Raw genomic sequence first — 20,808 nt, 5'->3', positions numbered from 1 at the left:
TTGTAAGCGGATTGAATTGTTGTTTAGCTCTGTGTGTTTCCAATAGGCACAGTAATAGGTGGCGGCATTCTCTGCCTTTACATAGCTAATACGTAGGAAGTGTTGTTTCTCTCCAATCTTCCATGCTGAAAACTTTTTATCGAATCCGTCATCTCGACGAACGTTCCCATCGTAGTAGAGAATCCGAACGGGCTGCTGTCCCGCTGCCTGTTTGTACCAATGGATAACGGAAGCACTGACTGATTCACCCAGCTCACACGTAACTGTAGCACTTCTCCCCGTACCCACGGTGATTGACAGTTGTTTCTGTTTCAAATCCTGAGCAAAACATCCATCTGTGCGGAAAGAAACACCAAATTACAAATAGTTTTACAGTCTGAAGAAAACAGATAAAACGTACTTAAAGAATAAATCTATTTACGTGGAACAAATGTCACGAAAACAACCCAACACAGCAACATGTTGTCTGTCTGAGGTGTGAGACACTTGTATTAACATCTATATCAAATATATAGGGCAATGACTCTAACACAACATTCCACGTGTGACTCGACTTCCTGTTCATACTGCTCTCTACTGGTATATATGTAGCATCTGACACAAGTCACGTCGTTCAGTCAGACATCTAATGTTACATGTATTCATTATTTATTATGTACAGTTAAACCTCCATTGAATTACAAACACTTTTTAGCAGCATTACAAAAGCAAAATTCGGTTCGTTCTTGCCCTCGCACCTTTAACATTGTGATACAGGAAATCCCAAACCAGCGACTTCCCCCTTGAAGGGCAGGGGCAGCAAACGCATTGGAACAGCATCTCCATCTGATTTGGCCATTTCTTCATCATCAATGCGTCAAAATCCTAAAATTCGCTGCGTGACAGCACATTGGGGGTACCTTCACCACACACAGCAACAATTCAAGAAAGCTAATAATCTCTGTCATCCAGATTCCCGGGTAGCTGAGGTTGGGCTTGTCGGCTGAAATATTGATGGGTCAGGAGCTCCATCCCAGTGCAATCTGACATTCCCTTTGTTCTCCTGATCACCAATAAATTGTGACACAAAAGGGCTGGAAGGAATTTCCTAGCTGTAAATTGTCTGTCAAAACTGACTGATATTGTCGCTGTTATCAACCACCGCCAATTCTGAAAATTTGGAAATGTCAAACCACGCGGTACATAAAGGCAGCAATTTTAGCCACGGCTGAATATTTCAGATCCTTCTACCTTTGCCTCACCATTGAGGGCCGTGCCTTCAGCCATCTGGGTCCAATGCTCTAAAAGTAGCTCCCAGAACCCTCCACCTCTCCACCACTCTCCACCTCCTCTAAGAATTTTTTTTAAGTCAAAGGTGTGGACACTTTAATATCTTCTTTTGATCAGCGGCCATTTTGTGCCAGAATATGCTCCTGCGAAGAGCCTGGAGGCATTGTCCTACATTAAAGGCGCTCTATCAATTCATTGTTTTTATTGTTGATTTACCTCAATTAACAGCACTTTCCTAATGCACACTCTAATTGGGAAATAGTCCCAGCTGCTGAGAAGGCCCCGCACCAAATTTACTGGAAATCTGAAATAAAAACAGAAAATGCTGGAAATACTCAGCAGGCCAGGCAGTATCTGTGGAGAAAGAAACAGAGTTAACGTTTCAGGTGGATGGCCTTTCATCAGAATTACGTTGGGCAGCAGCTTACAGGCTGAAAACAGGCAGCTCATCAAATAACCATGGAAACCAGGGTTCACTGATCCGTGTTCTCTTGGATTGATACCCGGGAACACTTTTCAGGGAGCAGACGACATTGCAGGGAGTTTTATCTTGGAAGCTGCTGCTTGTCGTTATTTATTTATATTAGGAGTTTAGATCGGGTCCAAACGACATAAATTGAACAACAGCTTCAAGAAATTGCAATTAAGTAGCACATTTAACGTAGCAAAACATCCCAAGACACTTCACAGGAACATTAACACACTAAATTTTACACAATACCAGATGTTAGGACAAATGGCCCAAAGATTGGCCAGTGAGATAAGTTCTAAGAAGAATGTCAAAAGAGAAGAGTCAGGTAGAGAAGTGGAGAGGTTTATGGAGGGAATTACAGAGCTTAAGGCCCACGCAGCTGAAGGCACGGCCTCCAATGGTGAAACCATTAAATTCAGGAGGCACAAGAGGCCAGGAATGTAGGAGCACAGAGATCTCGGAGGGTCTCAAACCTGGAGGAAGCTGCAGAGACAGGGATGGTTGTAGGAGCTGGAGAAAATTACAGTGATAGGTAGTGGTGTAGGGAGGGAAGAGGTTGCAGAGATAGGGAGGGTTGTAGGGCCCGAGGAGGTCATGGTGATAGGGAGGGTTAATGGGCTAGAGGAGGTTGCAGAGATAGGGAAAGTTGCAGGGCTGGAGGAGGTTGCAAAGATAGGGAGGCTTGTCGGGCTGGAAGAGTTACTGGGATGGTGGGTGAGGAATCAGCAGAATCCTCCAGAAAAACGGGGCAGATATTTTATTGCAACATAGGATTAATTGTCGGTCAAACTGGGGATTGAAGGTTGTCGGTTAAAGTGTAGAGAGTCAGGGGATATTTGGGATCCTGCAGTGCCATCCCTCATGCTCCTGGAGTCTGTGCCATGCCCTTAAGTCCCTGGAGTCATAGGGACTGTGTCAGCTGTGGCTCAGCTGGAAGCACTTTTGCCTCTGAATCAGAAGGTTGTGGTTTTAAGTCTCACTCCAGGACTTTGGCACAAAACTCCCGACTGACACCACCGTGAAGTACTGAGGGAGTGCTGCACTCTCAGAGGTACTGTCTTTTGGATGAGATGTGAAACAGAGGCCCCATCTGCCCTCACAGGTGGATATAAAAGATCCCATAACACTATTTTGAAGAAGAGCAGGGAAGCTATCACTGTGCAACAAAAACCTAAAGTGCTGAAAATACTCAGCAGGTCAGGCCGCGTCTGTGGAGAGAGAAACAGAATTAATGTTTCGGGTCAAGACCTTTCATCAGTTCCGAGCAGGTTATTGCTGAGTAAGTGCTGCATGACAGCACTGTTAACAACATCTTCCATCACTTTGCTGATGATTGAGAGTAGATGAATGGAGAAGTAATTGGCTGCATTGTGTTTATCCTCTTTTTTGTGCACGGGACATACGTGGGCAATTTTCCACATTGTTGGGTCGATTACAGTGTTGTAGCTGCACTGGAGCAGCTTGCCTAGGGGCAAGGCTAGTTCTTCAGCACTACAGCCGGGATGTTGTCAGGGCTGTGGCCTTTGCTGTGTCCAGTGTACTCAGCCATTTATTGACATCAGAAGGAGTGAATTGATTTGGCTGAAGACTGGCATCTGTGATGCTCGGGACTGCAGGAGGAGGCCGATATGGATCATCCACTTGGCACTTCTGGCTGAAGATGGTAACAAATGTTTCAGTCTTTTCTTTTGCACTGATGTGCTGGCCGGCCTCTGCCGCAATTCATTATGGGAATGCTAGTGGGGATGTTATGGGGAACTCCCGCTAGCTCTTAAACCGTCCATCACTGTTCACCAGCGGATATGGCAGGACTGCAGAGCTTTGTTCTAATATTATGGTTGTGGGGTCACTTAACTCTAATTATAGCATCTTCTTCCACTGTTTGTAGTCCTGTTTTGACGTTAATCAGCATGGTACCGCATTTTAGATAAATCTAGTGTTGTTCCTGGCATACTCTCCTGCACTCTTCATTGAACCTTGACTTGAATGCAGTGATAAAGTGAGCAATTTTCTGCTCCATAATCAATACTTGAGAGCTGCTAGATCCGATCTGAATCTATCCAATTCAGCATGGCGGGAGTGCTACACAACATCATGGAGGTTGTCCTCTGTGTGAAGACAGAACTTCGTCTCCACAAGGACTGTGCAATCGTCGGTCCTATCAATACTGTCATGGACGGCTGCATTAGCGACAGATAGATAGATGAGTGCCTGGTCAAGGAGATTTCCCCTCATATTGGCTCACTCCTGCCGCAGGCTCAGTCTGGTATGCACGCCCTTCAGGACTCAGCCATCTATTTTCAGTAGTGGTGCTAACCAGCCACTAAGTGATGAACATTGAAGTGCCCCACCCAAAGTACATTCTGTGCCCTTGCTACCTTCAGTGTAATTTCCAAGTGGCATTCAACATGGAGGAACACTGATTCATCAGCTGAGAGAGGGCAGTAGGTGGTAATGAGCAGGAGGTTTCTTTACCGATGTTTGACCGACTCTGAGGTCCAGAGTTGGGTCAGGGCATACCCAGGTATGGTGATGGTGGAATCTGAAATATTGGCTGAAAGGTATGATTCTGTAAGTATGACTGTCAGGCTGTTGGCCTGTATTACAGCTCTCCCAATTTTGGTACAAGTCCCTAGATGTTAGTGAATAAGACTTTGCAGGGTGTGCCTTTGTCATATCTGATGCCTCGGTCAATACCAGGTGGTTCGTCCTTTCTTATGTTTATTTGATTTTCCATAGTGGTTTGATACAACTGCTCAGCCATTTCAGAGGACAGTTAAGAGAAAATCACATTATTGTGGGTCTGGAGTCACACATAGGCCAGACCAGGGTAAGAACTGCAGATTTCCTTCCAAAAAGGATATTAGTGAACCAGATTGTGTTTGAAGACAATCCGGTAGTTTCATGGTCATCATTACTGAGACTGGCTGTTTATTCTTATCTGTCTAACTGACTTTAAATTCCCTCAGCTGCCATAATCGCCAGGCCTCTGGATTACGAGTCCAGTAACATCATGCTATCCTTTCCGGTTACAGGATATGGGGTCGAGTTGGGTACATGGAGTTCGATCATAGATCAGCCAAGATTTCACTGAACAGTGGAACAGGCTCTGAGAGCTGACTGACCGACTCCAATTCCTAATTTCTAATGACAGGGTAGTGACTGGAAATATAATTAGAGTTGGTTTGATGGTTGAGGTAGCTTGTTCATAGAGGACCGTGCGGCCACTGGAGAATTTGAAACTTATATAAGAACAAAATACTGCGGATGCTGGAACTCTGAAATGCGAACAGAAAATTCCGGAAATACTCAGCAGGTCTGGCAGCATCAGTGTGGAGAGAAACAGAGTTAACGTTTTACATCTGTGACGTTTCATCAGAACAACATTTTTATGAAAGATCACAGACCGGAAACGTTAACTCGGTTTCTCTCTACACAGATGCTGCCAAACCCGCTTTGAAACTGACAGCGATTTTCGAGAATGTGATAAAGGGAATGGGGCTTTTGGTTTAAACCGGAAGTGAATTGTTATATCCAGTTATAGAATAAAGACAGATCTGTCATACTTATATCCCACGGAGTTAACAAAGCAATTTTATTCATCCCAGCTCAAAGATATTAAGCAAATAACATCGTGAAAATACCGAGCTATCGACCCAGCACAGGGTAGAATTATAAGCTCGTGGAAATCTCCAAACGCTACACCTGTGGTTTGTATGTGAACAGCTTGCACAGACTGAGCATGATGGTGTTAGTGCAGGTTCGGTTTTAAGAACAAAGAACAAAGAAGAACAAAGAAAATTACAGCACAGGAACAGGCCCTTCGGTCCTCCAAGCCTGCGCCGATCCAGATCCTCTATCTAAACATGTCGCCTATTTTCTAAGGGTCTGTATCACTTTGCTTTCTGCCCATTCATGTATCTGTCTAGATACATCTTAAAAGACGCTATCCTTTTCGCATCTACCACCTCCGCTGGCAACGCGTTCCAGGCACCCACCACCCTCTGCGTAAAGAACTTTCCACGCATATCCCCCCTAAACTTTTCCCCTCTCACTTTGAGCTCGTGACCCCTAGTAATTGAATCCCCCAGTCTGGGAAAAAGCTTTTTGCTATCCACCCTGTCTATACCTCTCATGATTTTGTACACCTCAATCAGGTCCCCCCTCAACCTCCGCCTTTCTAATGAAAATAATCCTAATCTACTCAACCTCTCTTCATAGCTAGCGCCCTCCATACCAGGCAACATCCTGGTGAACCTCCTCTGCACCCTCTCCAAAGCATCCACATCCTTTTGGTAATGTGGCGACCAGAACTGCACGCAGTATTCCAAATGTGGCCGAACCAAAGTCCTATACAACTGTAACATGACCTGTCAACTCTTGTACTCAATACCCCGTCCGATGAAGGAAAGCATGCCGTATGCCTTCTTGACCACTCTATTGACCTGCGTTGCCACCTTCAGGGAACAATGGACCTGAACACCCAAATCTCTCTGTACATCAATTTTCCCCAGGACTTTTCCATTTACTGTATAGTTCACTCTTGAATTGGATCTTCCAAAATGCATCACCTCGCATTTGCCCTGATTGAACTCCATCTGCCATTTCTCTGCCCAACTCTCCAATCTATCTATATTCTGCTGTATTCACTGACAGTCCCCTTCACTATCTGCTACTCCACCAATCTTAGTGTCATCTGCAAGCTTGCTAATCAGACCACCTATACTTTCATCCAAATCATTTATGTATATCACAAACAACAGTGGTCCCAGCACGGATCCCTGTGGAACACCACTGGTCACACGTCTCCATTTTGAGAAACTCCCTTCTACTGCTACTCTCTGTCTCCTGTTGCCCAGCCAGTTCTTTATCCATCTAGCTAGTACACCCTGGATCCCATGCGACTTCACTTTCTCCATCAGCCTACCATGGGGAACCTTATCAAACGCCTTACTGAAGTCCATGTATATGACATCTCCAGCCCTTCCCCCATCAATCAACTTTGTCACTTCCTCAAATAATTCTATTAAGTTGGTAAGACATGACCTTCCTGCACAAAACCATGTTTCCTATCACTGATAAGCCCATTTTCTTCCAAATGGGAATAGATCCTATCCCTCAGTGTCATCTCCAGCAGCTTCCCTACCACTGACGTCAGGCTCACTGGTCTATAATTACCTGGATTTTCCCTGCTACCCTTCTTAAACAAGGGGACAACATTAGCAATTCTCCAGTCCTCTGGGACCTCACCCGTGTTTAAGGATGCTGCAAAGATATCTGTTAAGGCCCCAGCTATTTCCTCTCTCGCCTCCCTCAGTAACCTGGGATAGATCCCATCCAGACCTGGGGACTTGTCCACCTTAATGCCTTTTAGAATACCCAACACGTCCTCCCTCCGCCGAATTTTGGTATAGTTGGCCTTCCCCTAATTTAGCACTCTTCCTTTAGGACCACTATCGTCTTTGTCCATGAGTATTCTAAAACTTACGGAATTGTGATCACTATTCCCAAAGTAGTCCCCTACTGAAACTTCAACCACCTGGCCGGGCTCATTCCCCAACACCAGGTCCAGTATGGCTCCTTCCCGAGTTGGACTATTTACATACTGCTCTAGAAAACCCTTCTGGATGCTCCTTACAAATCCTGCTCCATCTAGACCTGTAACACTAAGTGAATCCCAGTCAATGTTGGGAAAATTAAAATCTCCTATCACCACCACCCTGTTGCTCCTACATCTTTCCATAATCTTTTTACATATTTGTACCTCTATCTCACGCTCGTTGTTGGGAGGCCTGTAGTACAGCCCCAACATTGTTACCGCACCCTTCCTATTTCTGAGTTCTGCCCATATTGCCTCACTGCTAGTATGAATTTCCCTTCGCTTTCAGTTACTGTGGTGTCAGGAGGCACAGTAATAGGTCCCAGCGTCATCCTCCTGGATATTCCTCATGAGCAGGGTGCAGGATTTAGTTGTGGATTCTTTTTCAGCAAAAATGTCTTTGTCGGTCATATCCCGCTTAGTCTCGGATGGGTTCTTAAAATATAGCATGCGTTGCAGCCCCTGACCCGGGATCTGCCGGTACCAGTGGATAACAGCATCTTAGAAATTTGTCCCTTCAACCGTGCAGTAAAACCGTACAGTTTTCGTCGGAGCTCTGGTCATCGAAAATGGGGACTGTATCAAGGTTTGAGCGACAGATTTCCCTGCAAGAGAGAAGCATAGAAATCAATTAGAATATTTCACATAACGGAGGCGAAATATTAATAAAAATAATCAGTTAGAACCTAAAATACTGACCGAGGAAGGTGATGAGTAAAATCACAATGACTTGACCCTTCATGTTTGTGTACCCAACACAGAACTGATCCAGGTTTACAAATACCTGTTACTGGGACGCTGAGATACTGGAAATTGTCAATCAGTTTCACCCATTGCTGAATTTCCATGTGGTCTCAAGGGTGGCGTTTCCATTTGGTGGCTGTGACGTTTCATCTTGTTATTCACTGTTTCATTAAAACAGGCTTTCATCTCAACCACGCTGCCCTGGAGTCCATTCCAAGCGTTGATCACTCGCTGGGTGACCAGCTTTCTGATCTCGCCCTAGAGTTTCCTTCTACTAGGTTTCCCTGTGTTTCCTTGTCCTATTCCTACAGTTTAAATGAAAATAACATTACACATCTACCTCTTCCATTCCTGTAGCAATCTTACACACCTATAAGAACATCTCTCAGGCACTTTCTCACCAGAACCAAGAGTCCAAATCTCTTCAATCTTTGTCCATAACTCAAACCCCTGACAATAGGACCAACCTTTTGACACCTCTCTGCACTGTCTCCAGCACATTGTCTCCTGTGTGTCTGGGAGACAGAGGTGGAAAATGTAATCAATGTGGTCTGCCCAGAGCCCTGTATAGTTTACCCATTACCTCCTCTAACATGCAGTCACTGATTTGACTATTGGAGATGAACATTCTATTGCCTTTGTTGATTGCTGCTCTGTGTTGTTTGGACATGTTGAACATCGAGTTTCCTGAGACTCCTTGGTCTCTTTCAACGTCATCCTTGGCTTTTCAAAACCATTCATGCAATAAACGCATCGCCCATTTTTCCTACCAAATGTGTAGTTCTTTCTTTATTTATCTTTCTTTGTCTCTCTCTCTCTCTATCTCTGCTTCTTTCTTCCATTCTTACTGTTTCTCCCTTTCTCTCTTTCTACCCTTTACCGTTTTTGTATTCTCTATTTTTCTCCCTTTCTCTTTCCTCTATCCTCTTTCTTTCTCTCCTGCCTTCCTTCTCCCTCTTCCTCTCTCCTAACCTCTCTTTCTCTCTTCTCTGTCTTATTCTCTCTATTTCTCATTCTCTCCCTATTTTGCTCTCTCCTTTTTCTCTCTTTCACAATTTATTTTTCTGTCTGTATTTCTATCTTTCTCTAGCTTTCTCTCTCACTTTCTGTCTTTCACTCTCTCTCGCTATTTCTTTTCTCTCCTTTCTTTCTCTCTTTCTTTTCAACTGAGAGCCTCTGTGCCCTCTGAGGTGAATGTCAATCAATCCACGGCACTGCACAAAAAAAGCAACGAAGTTCTCCGGTATCTGGACCAACATTTACCCTCAACCAACTTCACGAAAGCAGGTTATTTTTGATATTTAGCTTATTGCTGTATGAGGGATCTTGCTGTGTGCAAATTGGCTGTTGCATACCCATGCATTGTAACAGTTGAATAACAGTGAAAACTTTGGGAAGTCTCGAGTTCCTGAAAGATGCTAAATAAATGTAAGTTATTTCTTCTTTCTATCCTTTAATATGCCCTAGCGAGCCAGACTATCCAGATCCACAGTTAAAGCGGAACAGATACGCTTCAAAGTCATAAATGAATCAGCCTCACATGGAAGAAGTATAAAGCCGCCTGGTCCACGAAGCCCAATCCTTCCAAAAACTATATAAAACATGCTCTGTAATCTGCTCGATCAAGTCTGTCCCGTGCTGAGGAAATGTTCTACTAAGTTTCACTCTGCTGTCCAAAGTTAAATTAAACAAAACTTCAGAAGACCTGCCCAGCCTTATATCCTGTATTGTTCACTGATCAGCCGTCCCTTTCTTGGTATAACCATTGGCGCCATTCTAGCAGCTCGGAAGCCACTGATTTCAAACATAGAAACATAGAAAATAGGAGCAGGGGTAGGCCATTTGGCCCTTCGCCTGGTCCGCCATTCATTATGATCATGGCTGATCATCCAACTCAGTAACCTGTTACTGCTTTCCCCCCATATCCTTTGATCCCTTTCACCCCAAGAGCTGTATCTGCCTCCTTCTTGAAAACATACAATGTTTTGGCCTCAACTGCTTTCTGTGGTAGCGAATTCCACAGGCTCACCACTCTCTGGGTGAAGAAATTTCTCCTCATCTCAGTCCTGAAAGGTTTACCCCGTATCCTTAGACTATGACCCCTGGTTCTGGACTCCCCCACCATCGGGAATATCTTTCCTGCATCTACCCTGTCAAGTCCTGTTAGAATTTTATAGGTTTCTATGAGAGTCCCCCTCACTATTCTGAACTCCAGTGAACATAACCCTAACCGACTCAATCTCTCCTCATACGTCAGTCCTGCCATCCCAGGAATCAGTCTGGTAAACCTTCGCTGCACTCCCTCTATAGCAAGAACACCCCTCCTCAAATAAGGAGACCAGAACTGCACACAATATTCCAGGTGTGGCCTCACCAAGGCCCTGTATAATTCCAGCAAGACATCTCTGCTCCTGTACTCGAATCTTCTCGCTATGAAGGCCAACATACCATTTGCCTTTTTTACTGCCTGCTGCACCTGTATGCTTACTTTCAGCAACTGGTGTACGAGAACACCCAGGTATCGTTGCATATTCCCCTCTCTCAGTTTATAGCCATTCAGATATATATTGTGAATAGCTGGGGTCCTAGCACCAATCCCTGCGATACCCCACTAGTCACTGCCTGTCATTTGGAAAAAGACCCGTTTATTCCTACTCTTTGTTTCCTGTCTGCCAACCAATTTTCTATCCATCGCAAGACACTACCTCCAATCCCATGTGCTTTAATTTTACACACTGATTACTTATGTGGGACTTTGTCGAAAGCCTTCTGAAAGTCCAAATAAACCACATCTACTGGCTCCCCCTCATCAACTCTACTAGTTACATCCTCGAAGAATTCTAGTAGATTTGTCAAGCATGATCTCCCTTTCGTAAATCCATGCTGACTCTGTTCAATTCTAGCGCTGTTCTCCAAGTGCTCTGCTGTAAAATCTTTTATAATGGACTCTAGAATTTTCCCCACTACCGACATCGGGCTGACTGGTCTATAATTCCCTACTTTCTCTCTACCTCCCTTTTTAAATAGTTGGGATAAATTAGCTACCCTCCAATCTGTAGGAACTGTTCCAGAGTCTGTAGAATCTTGGAAGATGACCACCAATGCATCCACTATTTCTAGGGCCATTTCCTTAAGTACTCTGAGATGTAGATTATCAGGCCCTGGGGATTTACCAGCCTTCAATCCCATCAATTTCCCCAACACTATTTCTCTACTAATACTGATTTCCTTCAGTTCCTCCCTCCCACTAAACCCTGTGTTCCCCAACATTTCTGGTCTGATATTCCTGTCCTCCTTTGTGAAGACAGAAGCAAAGTATGCATTTAGTTGGTTAGCCATTTCTTTGTTCCCCATAATAAATTCTCCTGCTATTGACTGGAAGGGACCTACATTTGTCTTCACCAATCTTTTTCTCTTCGCATACCTACACAGACTTTTACAGCCAGTTTTTATGTTCCCCGCAAGCTTGCTCTCGTACTCTAGTTTCCCCTTCTTAATCAATCCCCTGGTCCTCCTTTGCTGAATTCTAAAGTGCTCCCAATCCTCAGGTCTGTTGTTTTTTCTGGCGAATTATATGCCTCTTCCTTGGGTCTAATGTTATCTCTAATTTCCCTTGTCAGCCATGGTTTGGCTACCTTTCCCATTTTACTTTTGTGCCAGACAGGAATAAACAATTGTTCATCCATGCACTCTTTGAATGTTTGACATTGCCTATCCACCATCATCCCTTTAAGTAAGGTTTCCCAATCCATCATAGCGAACTCATGCCTCATACCTTTGTAGTTTCCTTTATTAAGATTCAGGACCCTAGTCTCAGAATCAACTACGTCACTCTCCATCTTGATGAAGAATTCTATCATATTATGGTCGCTCATCCCCAAGGGGCCTCGCACAACTAGATTGTCAATTATTCCTCTCTCATTACACAATACCCAGTCTAGGATGGCCTGTTCACTCGTTGGTTCCTCAACGTATTGGTCCAGAAAGCCATCCCGTATACACTCCATGAATTCCTCCTCTATAGTATTGTGTCTATTTTGATTTGCCCAATCTATATGCAGTTTAAAGTCACTCATAATTACAGATGTTCCTTTATCGCATACATCTCTAATTTCCTGTTTAGTGCCATTCCCAACATCACCACTACAGTTTGGGGGTCTATATATAACCCCCACGAACGGATTTTCCCCTTAGTGTTTCTCAGCTCTACTCATACATATTCCACATCGTCCGAGCTAATATCCTTCCTCACTATTGTATTAATTTCCTCTTTAACCAGCAATGCAATTCCACCACCTTTTACTCTTTGTCTGTCCTTCCTAAATATTGACTACCCCTGGATGTTCATTTTCCATCGCTGGTCACCCTGCAGCCATGCCTCCGTAATCCCGACTATATCATACCCGCTTACATCTGTTTGTGCGATTAATTCATCCACTTTATTGTGAATGCTCTGCGCATTAAGGCACAAAGCCTTAAGGCTTGTTTTTTTAACATTACTTGTCCCCTTCCCACTATTTTTCACTTTAGCCCTATTTGATTCTGGCCCTTGATTTCCCTGTCTATCACTTTTCTTATTCCCCTTACTGTCTTTTGTTCTTGTCCTTAATCTCCACACCCGCCCCCCCCTCCCCCACCCTCCTCTGACTCCTTCCAAAGGTTCCCATCCCCCTGCCATTTTCGTTTAAACCCTCCACAACCACTCTAGCAAATACTCCCCCTAGGACATCAGTCCCGGTCCTGCCCAGGTGTAACCCATCCAGTTTGTACTGATCCCACGTCCCTCAGAACCGGTCCCAATGTCCCAGGAATCTAAAACCCTCCCCCTCACACCATCTCTTCAGCCACCTATTCATCCGATATATCCTGCTATTTCTACTCTGACTAGCATGGGGCACTGGTAGTAAACCTGAGAGCACTACCTTTGAGGTCCTACTTTTCAACTTACTTCCTGATTCCCTATATTCTGCTTTTAGGACCTCATCCTTATTTTTACCTATGTTGTTTGTACCAATGTGTACCACGACCACTGGCTGTTCACCCTTCCCCTTCGGAAAGACCTGTAACCGCTCTGAGATATCCTTGACCCCAGCACCAGGGAGGCAACATACCATCCTGGAGTCTCGTTTGCGGCCACAGAAACACCTATCTATTCCTCTTACAATTGAATCCTCTATAACTATTGCATTCCAACACTTTTTACTCCTCCCCGTGCAGCAGAGCCAACTGTGGTGCAACGAATTGGGCTGATGCTGCTTTCCCCTGAGAGGCCATTCTCCCCAACAGTATCCAAAGCAGTATATCTGTTTTGCAGGGGAATAGCCACAAGAGATTCCTGAAATGCCTGCCTACTCCTCTTGCTCTGCCTGGTGGTCACCCATTCCCTTCCTGCCTGTGGAGTCTGAGCCTGCTGTCTGACCATCTCTTTATACATGCTATCCATGAAACTCTCTGCCTCGTGGATGCTCCAGTGTCCCCAGCTGCTGCTCTAGTTCCTAAGCTTGGGCATCCAGGAGCTGCAACTGGAGGCACTTCCTGCATACATGCTGGTCCCGGGCACTGGAATTGTTCCCCGCTTCCCACATAGAGCACGAAGAGCACACCACGACTTTGAGCTCTCCTGCCATGACTTAACCCTTTAAATTAAACCTTTTGGAAGATGCTTAATACCAAATAATATCAATTACTCTAGGGCCCTTCTTCTCTGGTCCTCATTACGACAGAACTCCCAAAAAACACTACTTCCTATACCTTAAAATAAACTGTAGACCTTTCAGATGCTCATCTCCATCTGTGTTCATGCTTCAGATTTTAGTCTTTGCTCCGATTCACTATCAATCATGCAATAACGGAAAGGTTTGAAACATTATGTGTACAATTTCCAAATGATAGCAGGCAGAGTAACAGCTGCTTCGCTCTTTGATCTCACCAGAACAACCACTGGGCCCATCCATCGATGGTCCAAATCCCGCAATTGCCCTTGATGCCTCTTTCAAGTGGGTGCGTTGGTTTCTCCCACTCACTTGCAGCAACTTGCAAACTAATTCCACTTCCCAGACAGGGGTGGTTCAGAGACCGATGCAACAAGCTCAATATCACATCAGCCATTCACTCCACTCCGACCCACAGGAGTGAACAGCCTGGGTAAAATGAAATGTAAATCCGAATGGGTGATGTTCGGCCTACCCCTGGAACTGTAAACATGTCAGACAGTCTGGGGTCCAAAGTTGGCTGGAATCTTGGCCTTCCCTTTCGCACAGAAAGCCACACAAAGGCCAGAATCACGAGGTGGCGATGGCCCTACACACCGGCTGGAAAGTTGGGGGTAGCGCCCGCACCCGCCCCCGCCCCCCAGAAGCCCTGGGAGCCAGGGCGTCATTTTGCGTGCCTCAGGCAATTAATTGCCTGAGGTTGTGGCTTCCCGTCACTGAGTTAGCATGTCCCGCCTCCAACAGCTGTCGGCCAATCAGCACCCAGTGACAAGAGTAACAATGGAAGCAGGCCTTGGAACAAGTAAGTGCAGTCGGAACCCGCAGGACTCAATCAGCCAGGCACTGGCGAGGAGAGGGGATCTGTTCCAGCAGGGGCAGGCAGCCCGTGCTGCAAGGGGTCCCCCTGTATAGACGACAGGGTTTCCGAATAGGAGGATGGCCCCCAGCCACGTGACGTGCCCGTCCGTCACTGCTAAAATACCAGTTGAAGCAAGAAGAGGCCTTTAAGGGCTTCAATTGGCCCAAAGGTGGGCCCAGCTTGATTGATTAGTGGTGCATCGATTATATTTGGTATCCTTTGATACTTACGTTTTTTCTCATTTTGAAAGTACGAATTCTTAGAAACAGATTAAAAAGCATTGACGACCTCATCGTCACATAGTGAGAACAGTTTAAAAACAACGTTGTCTCCAAATCAAATCCATAACGGAAACCAAATGGAAAATGTGTCGCAAAGATTCACAGATTCACCCGCCGTTTAACAAAAGTCGCGCTTCAGTGATAAACTGTTTCCTAAAGATGTTCCCCTTTCCCTTTATCCAAACGATTTTTAAAAACACAATTACATTTATTTCTGCTTTAAATGTTTAAATAAATGTTACGTCCAGTGTTGCTTTTACATTTTAAAATTCCACGCAATAAAACTTTGAATCCCCCTTTCCCGGGGAACTTGTGTGACTGCGCTGAGCAGCGGGGAGCCCTGGGGTTTTTTGTAATGGGCTTCTGCCATTGTTTCTCACTGTGGAGATCCAGTAGGCACAGTAATACATGGCAGAATCAGACAGTTCAATGTTATCAATGACAAGAAAGAATGAAGAGTCACTCTTCTCAGCTGAGAATTTGACTGAGGGGCGGCGCAGTGGTTAGCACCGCAGCCTCACAGCTCCAGCGACCCGGGTTCAATTCTGGGTACTGCCTGTGTGGAGTTTGCAAGTTCTCCCTGTGTCTGCGTGGGTTTCCTCCGGGTGCTCCGGTTTTCTCCCACATGCCAAAGGACTTGCAGGTTGATAGGTTAATTGGCCATTATAAATTGCCCCTTGAATAGGTAGGTGGTAGGGAAATATCGGGACTGGTGGGGATGTGGTAGGAATATGGAATTAGTGTAGGATTAGTATAAATGGGTGGTTGATGGTCGGCACAGACTCGGTGGACCGAAGGGCCTGTTTCAGTGCTGTATCTCTAAACTAAATTCCAGGGTCCAACACCGCTCCTCTGTTGCTATAACGGATTATTCTTCTAGGCTCCTGGTTTGGTTGCTGCTGGTACCGGTGAATGGTTTCCGTGGCTTGTGTCACGCATTGTATTTTGACCGTTGTAGTCTTAGGCTTGGTGATCGATATCGGAAACTGCTTCAAAGCCTTGGCTAAATATTCATCTGCAAATTAAACACATAAAAGTCATATAGTTTTAAAGGAAATGTAGAAATCACAGAGTCGATAGAACGAAACTGTTCCCATAGGCGGAAGAGTCGAGAACCAAAGAACACCGATTTAAGGCGAGTGGCAAAAGAACCGAACATGACATGAGGAAAAGCTTATTCACGCAGTGTGTGGTTCGGATCTGGAATACAGTGCCTGAGAGTGTGCTGGAGGCAGATTCAATCGTGACTTTCAAAAGGAAATTGGATAAACACCTGAAGAGAAAAAAAATGCAGGCGACAGGAAAAGGGTGAGGGAGAAGGACTAGCTGAATTGCTCTTGCAGAGAGCCAGCACGTACACGACAGGCCGAATGGCCTCCTTCTGTGCTGCAACTATTCTATGATTCTATGATGGCAACTGATTCCTGGCACACTTACTGGAGGAAAGTATCTGCACAATAACCAACCAGTGGAACGACATGGTACAGCAATGAAGATTAGGTTGCACTTGCTCTGCTAAATCAGATTCTTAAACAGGAAATGACTCGAAATTCGAATGCAGTCGGAGTAAAGCGGTTCCACTTCCTGGTGGGACCGTGATCTGTTCATGATCTGGATCATTGCTTCGCCGCTGTTTACACAATGGTTACGTGTTTTTCCATTGATATACAGGAGGTGAGAGCCGCAGTGGTTCAAACCTATTGTAAACTACAGACGGTCCACCTTTTATACAAAATTGAAGTAATTAAATTACTGCCTCGCTCTTGTCTTTTTACTCCCATTAATACAGTTTTGTAATCATTATTGGCTCCAACAATTCGTTTCGCTCTCTCATATGACTGGAGTTCTTACTGTCCTGTCTTGCTGACTATTTATTTGTCATTTCCCCTCTTTCACACTTTCTCTGCTTTTATCTTTTTTCTCACTTTCCGTCCTTCATATTTTCTTCAACCCCGCTCTCTAACATTACAGAGAAACTCGGCGATTATTTTCAGTTTCTGAAAGTTTGGTCATTGACAGCCTCGAAATTTCGTGGGTTCAAGACCCATATCAGAGACTTGAACATTTAATCAAAGTTGACGCTCGCTGAGTAGTACTGAGGGAGTGCTGCACTGTCGGAGGTGCCGTTTTTCAGATAAGACCTTAAACTGAGGGAAATAAAAGCAAAATACCAAAGATGCTGGAAATCCGAAACACAAACAAGAAATGCTGGAAATACTCAGCAGGTCTGGCAGCATCTGTGGAGAGAGAAGCAGATTTAACGTTTCAGGTCAGTGATCCTTCATCAGAACTGAAACTGAGGCCCTGTCTGTCCTCTCAGGTGGATGTAAAAGATTCCAGGGCACAATTTGAAGAAGACCAGGGGAGTTCTGTCAGGTATCCTGGCAAATATCTATCCCTCAACGAACATTACTTAAATAGATTAGATGGTTATTTATATATTGATGATTACAGGCGTTTGCTGCGAGCAAATTAACAGATACTTTTCCTAATTACAACAGCATCTAAACTTCAAAGGGTAGTTAATTGGCTGTAGAGCACTTTGGGACGTTCTGAGACGGTGAAAGGTGCTGGATAAATGCAAATTCTTTATCAGCAGGAGGGTGGGCCTCTGACATCTGTGCTCCACACAACAAATGGGAGTCTCTTGCTGTCATCTATTAGAATGGTCACAGATGTACTTACGTGGATCCGTAGGTCAAGGTCAGGTGGTGTTAGCGTGGGTCTTCAGTTACTTTTACCGCATGATCTGGGTGGTGAGAAAGCAAGTTAATAGGGTTTCCTGCCCTTTTTAATGTGAATCCATTCCTGTAAATGAGCTGACCATGACTTGTTGGAGTGTCGGGACTGGTGACGCCATGTACAGATCACAGAATCACTGAGTCTTACAGCACTGAAGGGTCCATTCGGCCGATCATGCCTGTGCTGGCTCTTTTGAAAAAGCTGTCCAATTAATCCCACTGCCTTGCTCTTTCTCCATAACCCTGCAAACGCTTCCTTTTCAAATATTTATCCCATTTCCTTTTCAAAGTTACTATGGGATCATCACCATTAAGGCAATGTGTCCAATCTCGACATCTCACTCCCATTAAAACAAAATCTCCTCATCACCCCTCTGGTTCTTATCCAATTCAATCCATGTACTCTGGTCAGTGACTCTCTTGGCAGTGGAAACAATTTCTCCTTATTTATTTTATCAAGACGTTTCATAATTTTGCACAACTCTATTAAATCTCCTCTTAATCTTATCTGCTCTGGAGAAAACAGCTCCAGCTATTCTAGTCTCTCCACCTAACTGAAGTTCCTCATCCGAATCCTGTTCTAGTAAATCTCGTCTGTATCCTCTCCAAACCTTTGGCATCCTTCCTAAAGTGCTGTGCCCAGAATTGGACACAATACTCCTCAGTACCTTGCTCTATGGCAGCGAGGCCTGGACAACATATGTCAGCCAAGAGCGACGTCTCAATTCATTCCATCTTCGCTGCCTCCGGAGAATACTTGGCATCAGGTGGCAGGACCGTATCTCCAACACAGAAGTCCTCGAGACGGCCAACATCCCCAGCTTATACACACTACTGAGTCAGCAGCACTTGAGCTGGCTTGGCCATGTGAGCCACATGGAAGATGGCAGGGTCCCCAAAGACACATTGCACAGCGAGCTCGCCACTGGTATCAGACCCACCGGCCGTCCATGTCTCCGCTTTAAAGACGTCTGCAAATGCGACATGAAGTCCTGTGACACTGATCACAGGTCGTGGGAGTCAGTTTCCAGCGTTCGCCAGAGCTGGCAGGCAGCCATCAAGGCGGGGCTAAAATGTGGCGAGTCGAAAAGACTTAGCAGTTGGCAGGAAAAAAGACAGAAGCACAAGGGGAGAGGCAACTGTGTAACAGCCCCGACAAACAAATTTTTCTGCAGCACCTGTGGAAGAGCCTGTCACTCTGGAATTGGCCTTTATAGCCACTCCAGGCGCTGCTCCACAAACCACTGACCACCACCAGGCGCTTACCCATTGTCTCTCGAGATAAGGAGGCCAAAGAAGAAGACTCCAGCAAGAGACATAGTCAGTGATTTATAAAGGTTTCATACAACTTCCCTGCTTTTTATTCTATGCCTCTGTTTATAAAGCCCAGGATCCCCTCTGCTACTTCATGTGAAGTAGGCACAGTGGCGCAGTAGTTAGCACCGCAGCCTCACAGCTCCAGCGACCCAGGTTCAATTCTGGGTACTGCCTGTGTGGAGTTTGCAAGTTCGCCCTGTGTCTGCGTGGGTTTTCTCCGGGTGCTCCGATTTCCTCCCACATGCCAAAAGACTTGCAGGTTGGTAGGAAAATTGGCCATTATAAATTGCCCCTAGTTTAGGTAGGTGGTAGGGAAATACAGGGACAGGTGGGGATGTGGTAGGAATATGGGATTAGTGTAGGATTACTATAAATGGGTGGTTGATGGTCAGCACAGTCTCGGTGGGCCATCGGGCCTGTTTCAGTGCTGTATCTCTAAACTAAAGGCACTATATAAATGTCCGCGATGCCGGCTTTACTGCTCCAATGGGACCAGAGCTGGCTGAGTCTCCCAGTTTAAACAACACCTCCTCTCCGCGCAGGCCTGCTCCATCCCGCAGGTTGACACTGATCCGGTCGCCGGTGAGCGAATATCCCACACCCTGGAAATCGGTCTCTGAAAGACCAACTCTTTACTCGAACCCGCCCCCAGGACAACCTCAATGCAACACCGACAGAGCAGGTCCATCTTTACCAAGGACCGCGAGCTTCCTACTAAGTCAGCTTTGGGGTTTTTAACGCCATGTCCGGCACTTCAGAAGAAGCAAATAGATCAAAATGACCGAGTCTTGGCTGGTATCGCAGCACTTGGCAATTCTTGGGTTTGGGCAGTAAAAGTTAAGAGACAAATCCAACTGCGGTGTCGCTGCTGCTTAGCCAGGTTAGGCGAGGAGTGAAAGCTCGCGTGCTTCAGGGTTTTTGTACAGAGTTTGTCTTTCTGTTTCACACTGTGTACACCCAGTACGCGCAGTAATAAGTGGCCGCGTCCTCTGCCTTTATTTTGTCAATTGTGAGGTAGAATTCGTTGTCTTTACTCTTCCCGGCTTTAAACAATTCACCAAATCCCGGATCCCGCGATATACCTCCCCCATAATAGAGTATTCTGGTGGGTGCCTGGCCGGGCTTGTGTTGGTACCAGTGAAGGGGATAACTGCTGCTGACCGAGCCACCTTGTATTTCGCATTGGAATCTACCGGTTTTACCAGCAGCTTTGCTAACGGATGGGATGATCTGTTTCAAGGTTTGAGCGAAACATCCGCCTGAGAAAAGAATAGACACGGTTACAAATAAACAGCGTGACAGAGCAGACTGAATAACAGCATTTGAATAATAGCATCAGAAACACATACAGGGAAAAACGATCACCACAATGAACCAGTAATACAGTGACATGTTCACTCTGCTGGATCAGGGACTGTTCACTCAACCAGCTGGTTACAAACTAAAAGGAAATGATTCACACTTCCCCAATCAGTGAGATTTTGTTGAACCCGCCCTGTCATCTCGTTCACCTCTTTCCAGATGCCCGGATCGATTATTTTGCAATAAAAACTGAAAATGCTGGAAGTCCTCAGCAGGCACAGTGGCGCAGTGGTTAGCACCGCAGCCTCATAGCTCCAGTGACCCGGGTTAAATTCTGGGTACTGCCTGTGTGGAGTTTGCAAGTTCTCCCTGTGTTTGCCTGGGTTTCCTTCGGGTGCTCCGGTTTTCTCCCACATGCCAAAGACTTGCAGGTTGATAGGTTAATTGGTCATTAGCAATTGCCCCTAGTGTAGGTAGGTGGCAGGGAAATATGGGGACAGATGGGGATGTGGT

General features: G+C 45.4%; 1 gene segment (V, D, J or C); it reads right to left on the bottom strand.

The window, feature by feature from the left end:
• Positions 1-19,935: 19,935 nt before the first annotated feature.
• LOC137369687 (immunoglobulin lambda variable 3-21-like) lies at positions 19,936-20,429 on the bottom strand. The segment is given in 2 exon segments: positions 19,936-20,252; positions 20,343-20,429. Coding segments are annotated over 2 exon segments (360 nt in total).
• Positions 20,430-20,808: the final 379 nt, after the last annotated feature.

This window comes from Heterodontus francisci, chromosome 5, assembly GCF_036365525.1.
Source record: "Heterodontus francisci isolate sHetFra1 chromosome 5, sHetFra1.hap1, whole genome shotgun sequence".
NCBI lineage: Eukaryota > Metazoa > Chordata > Chondrichthyes > Heterodontiformes > Heterodontidae > Heterodontus > Heterodontus francisci.
This window is presented reverse-complemented; position numbering and strand designations above follow the sequence as displayed.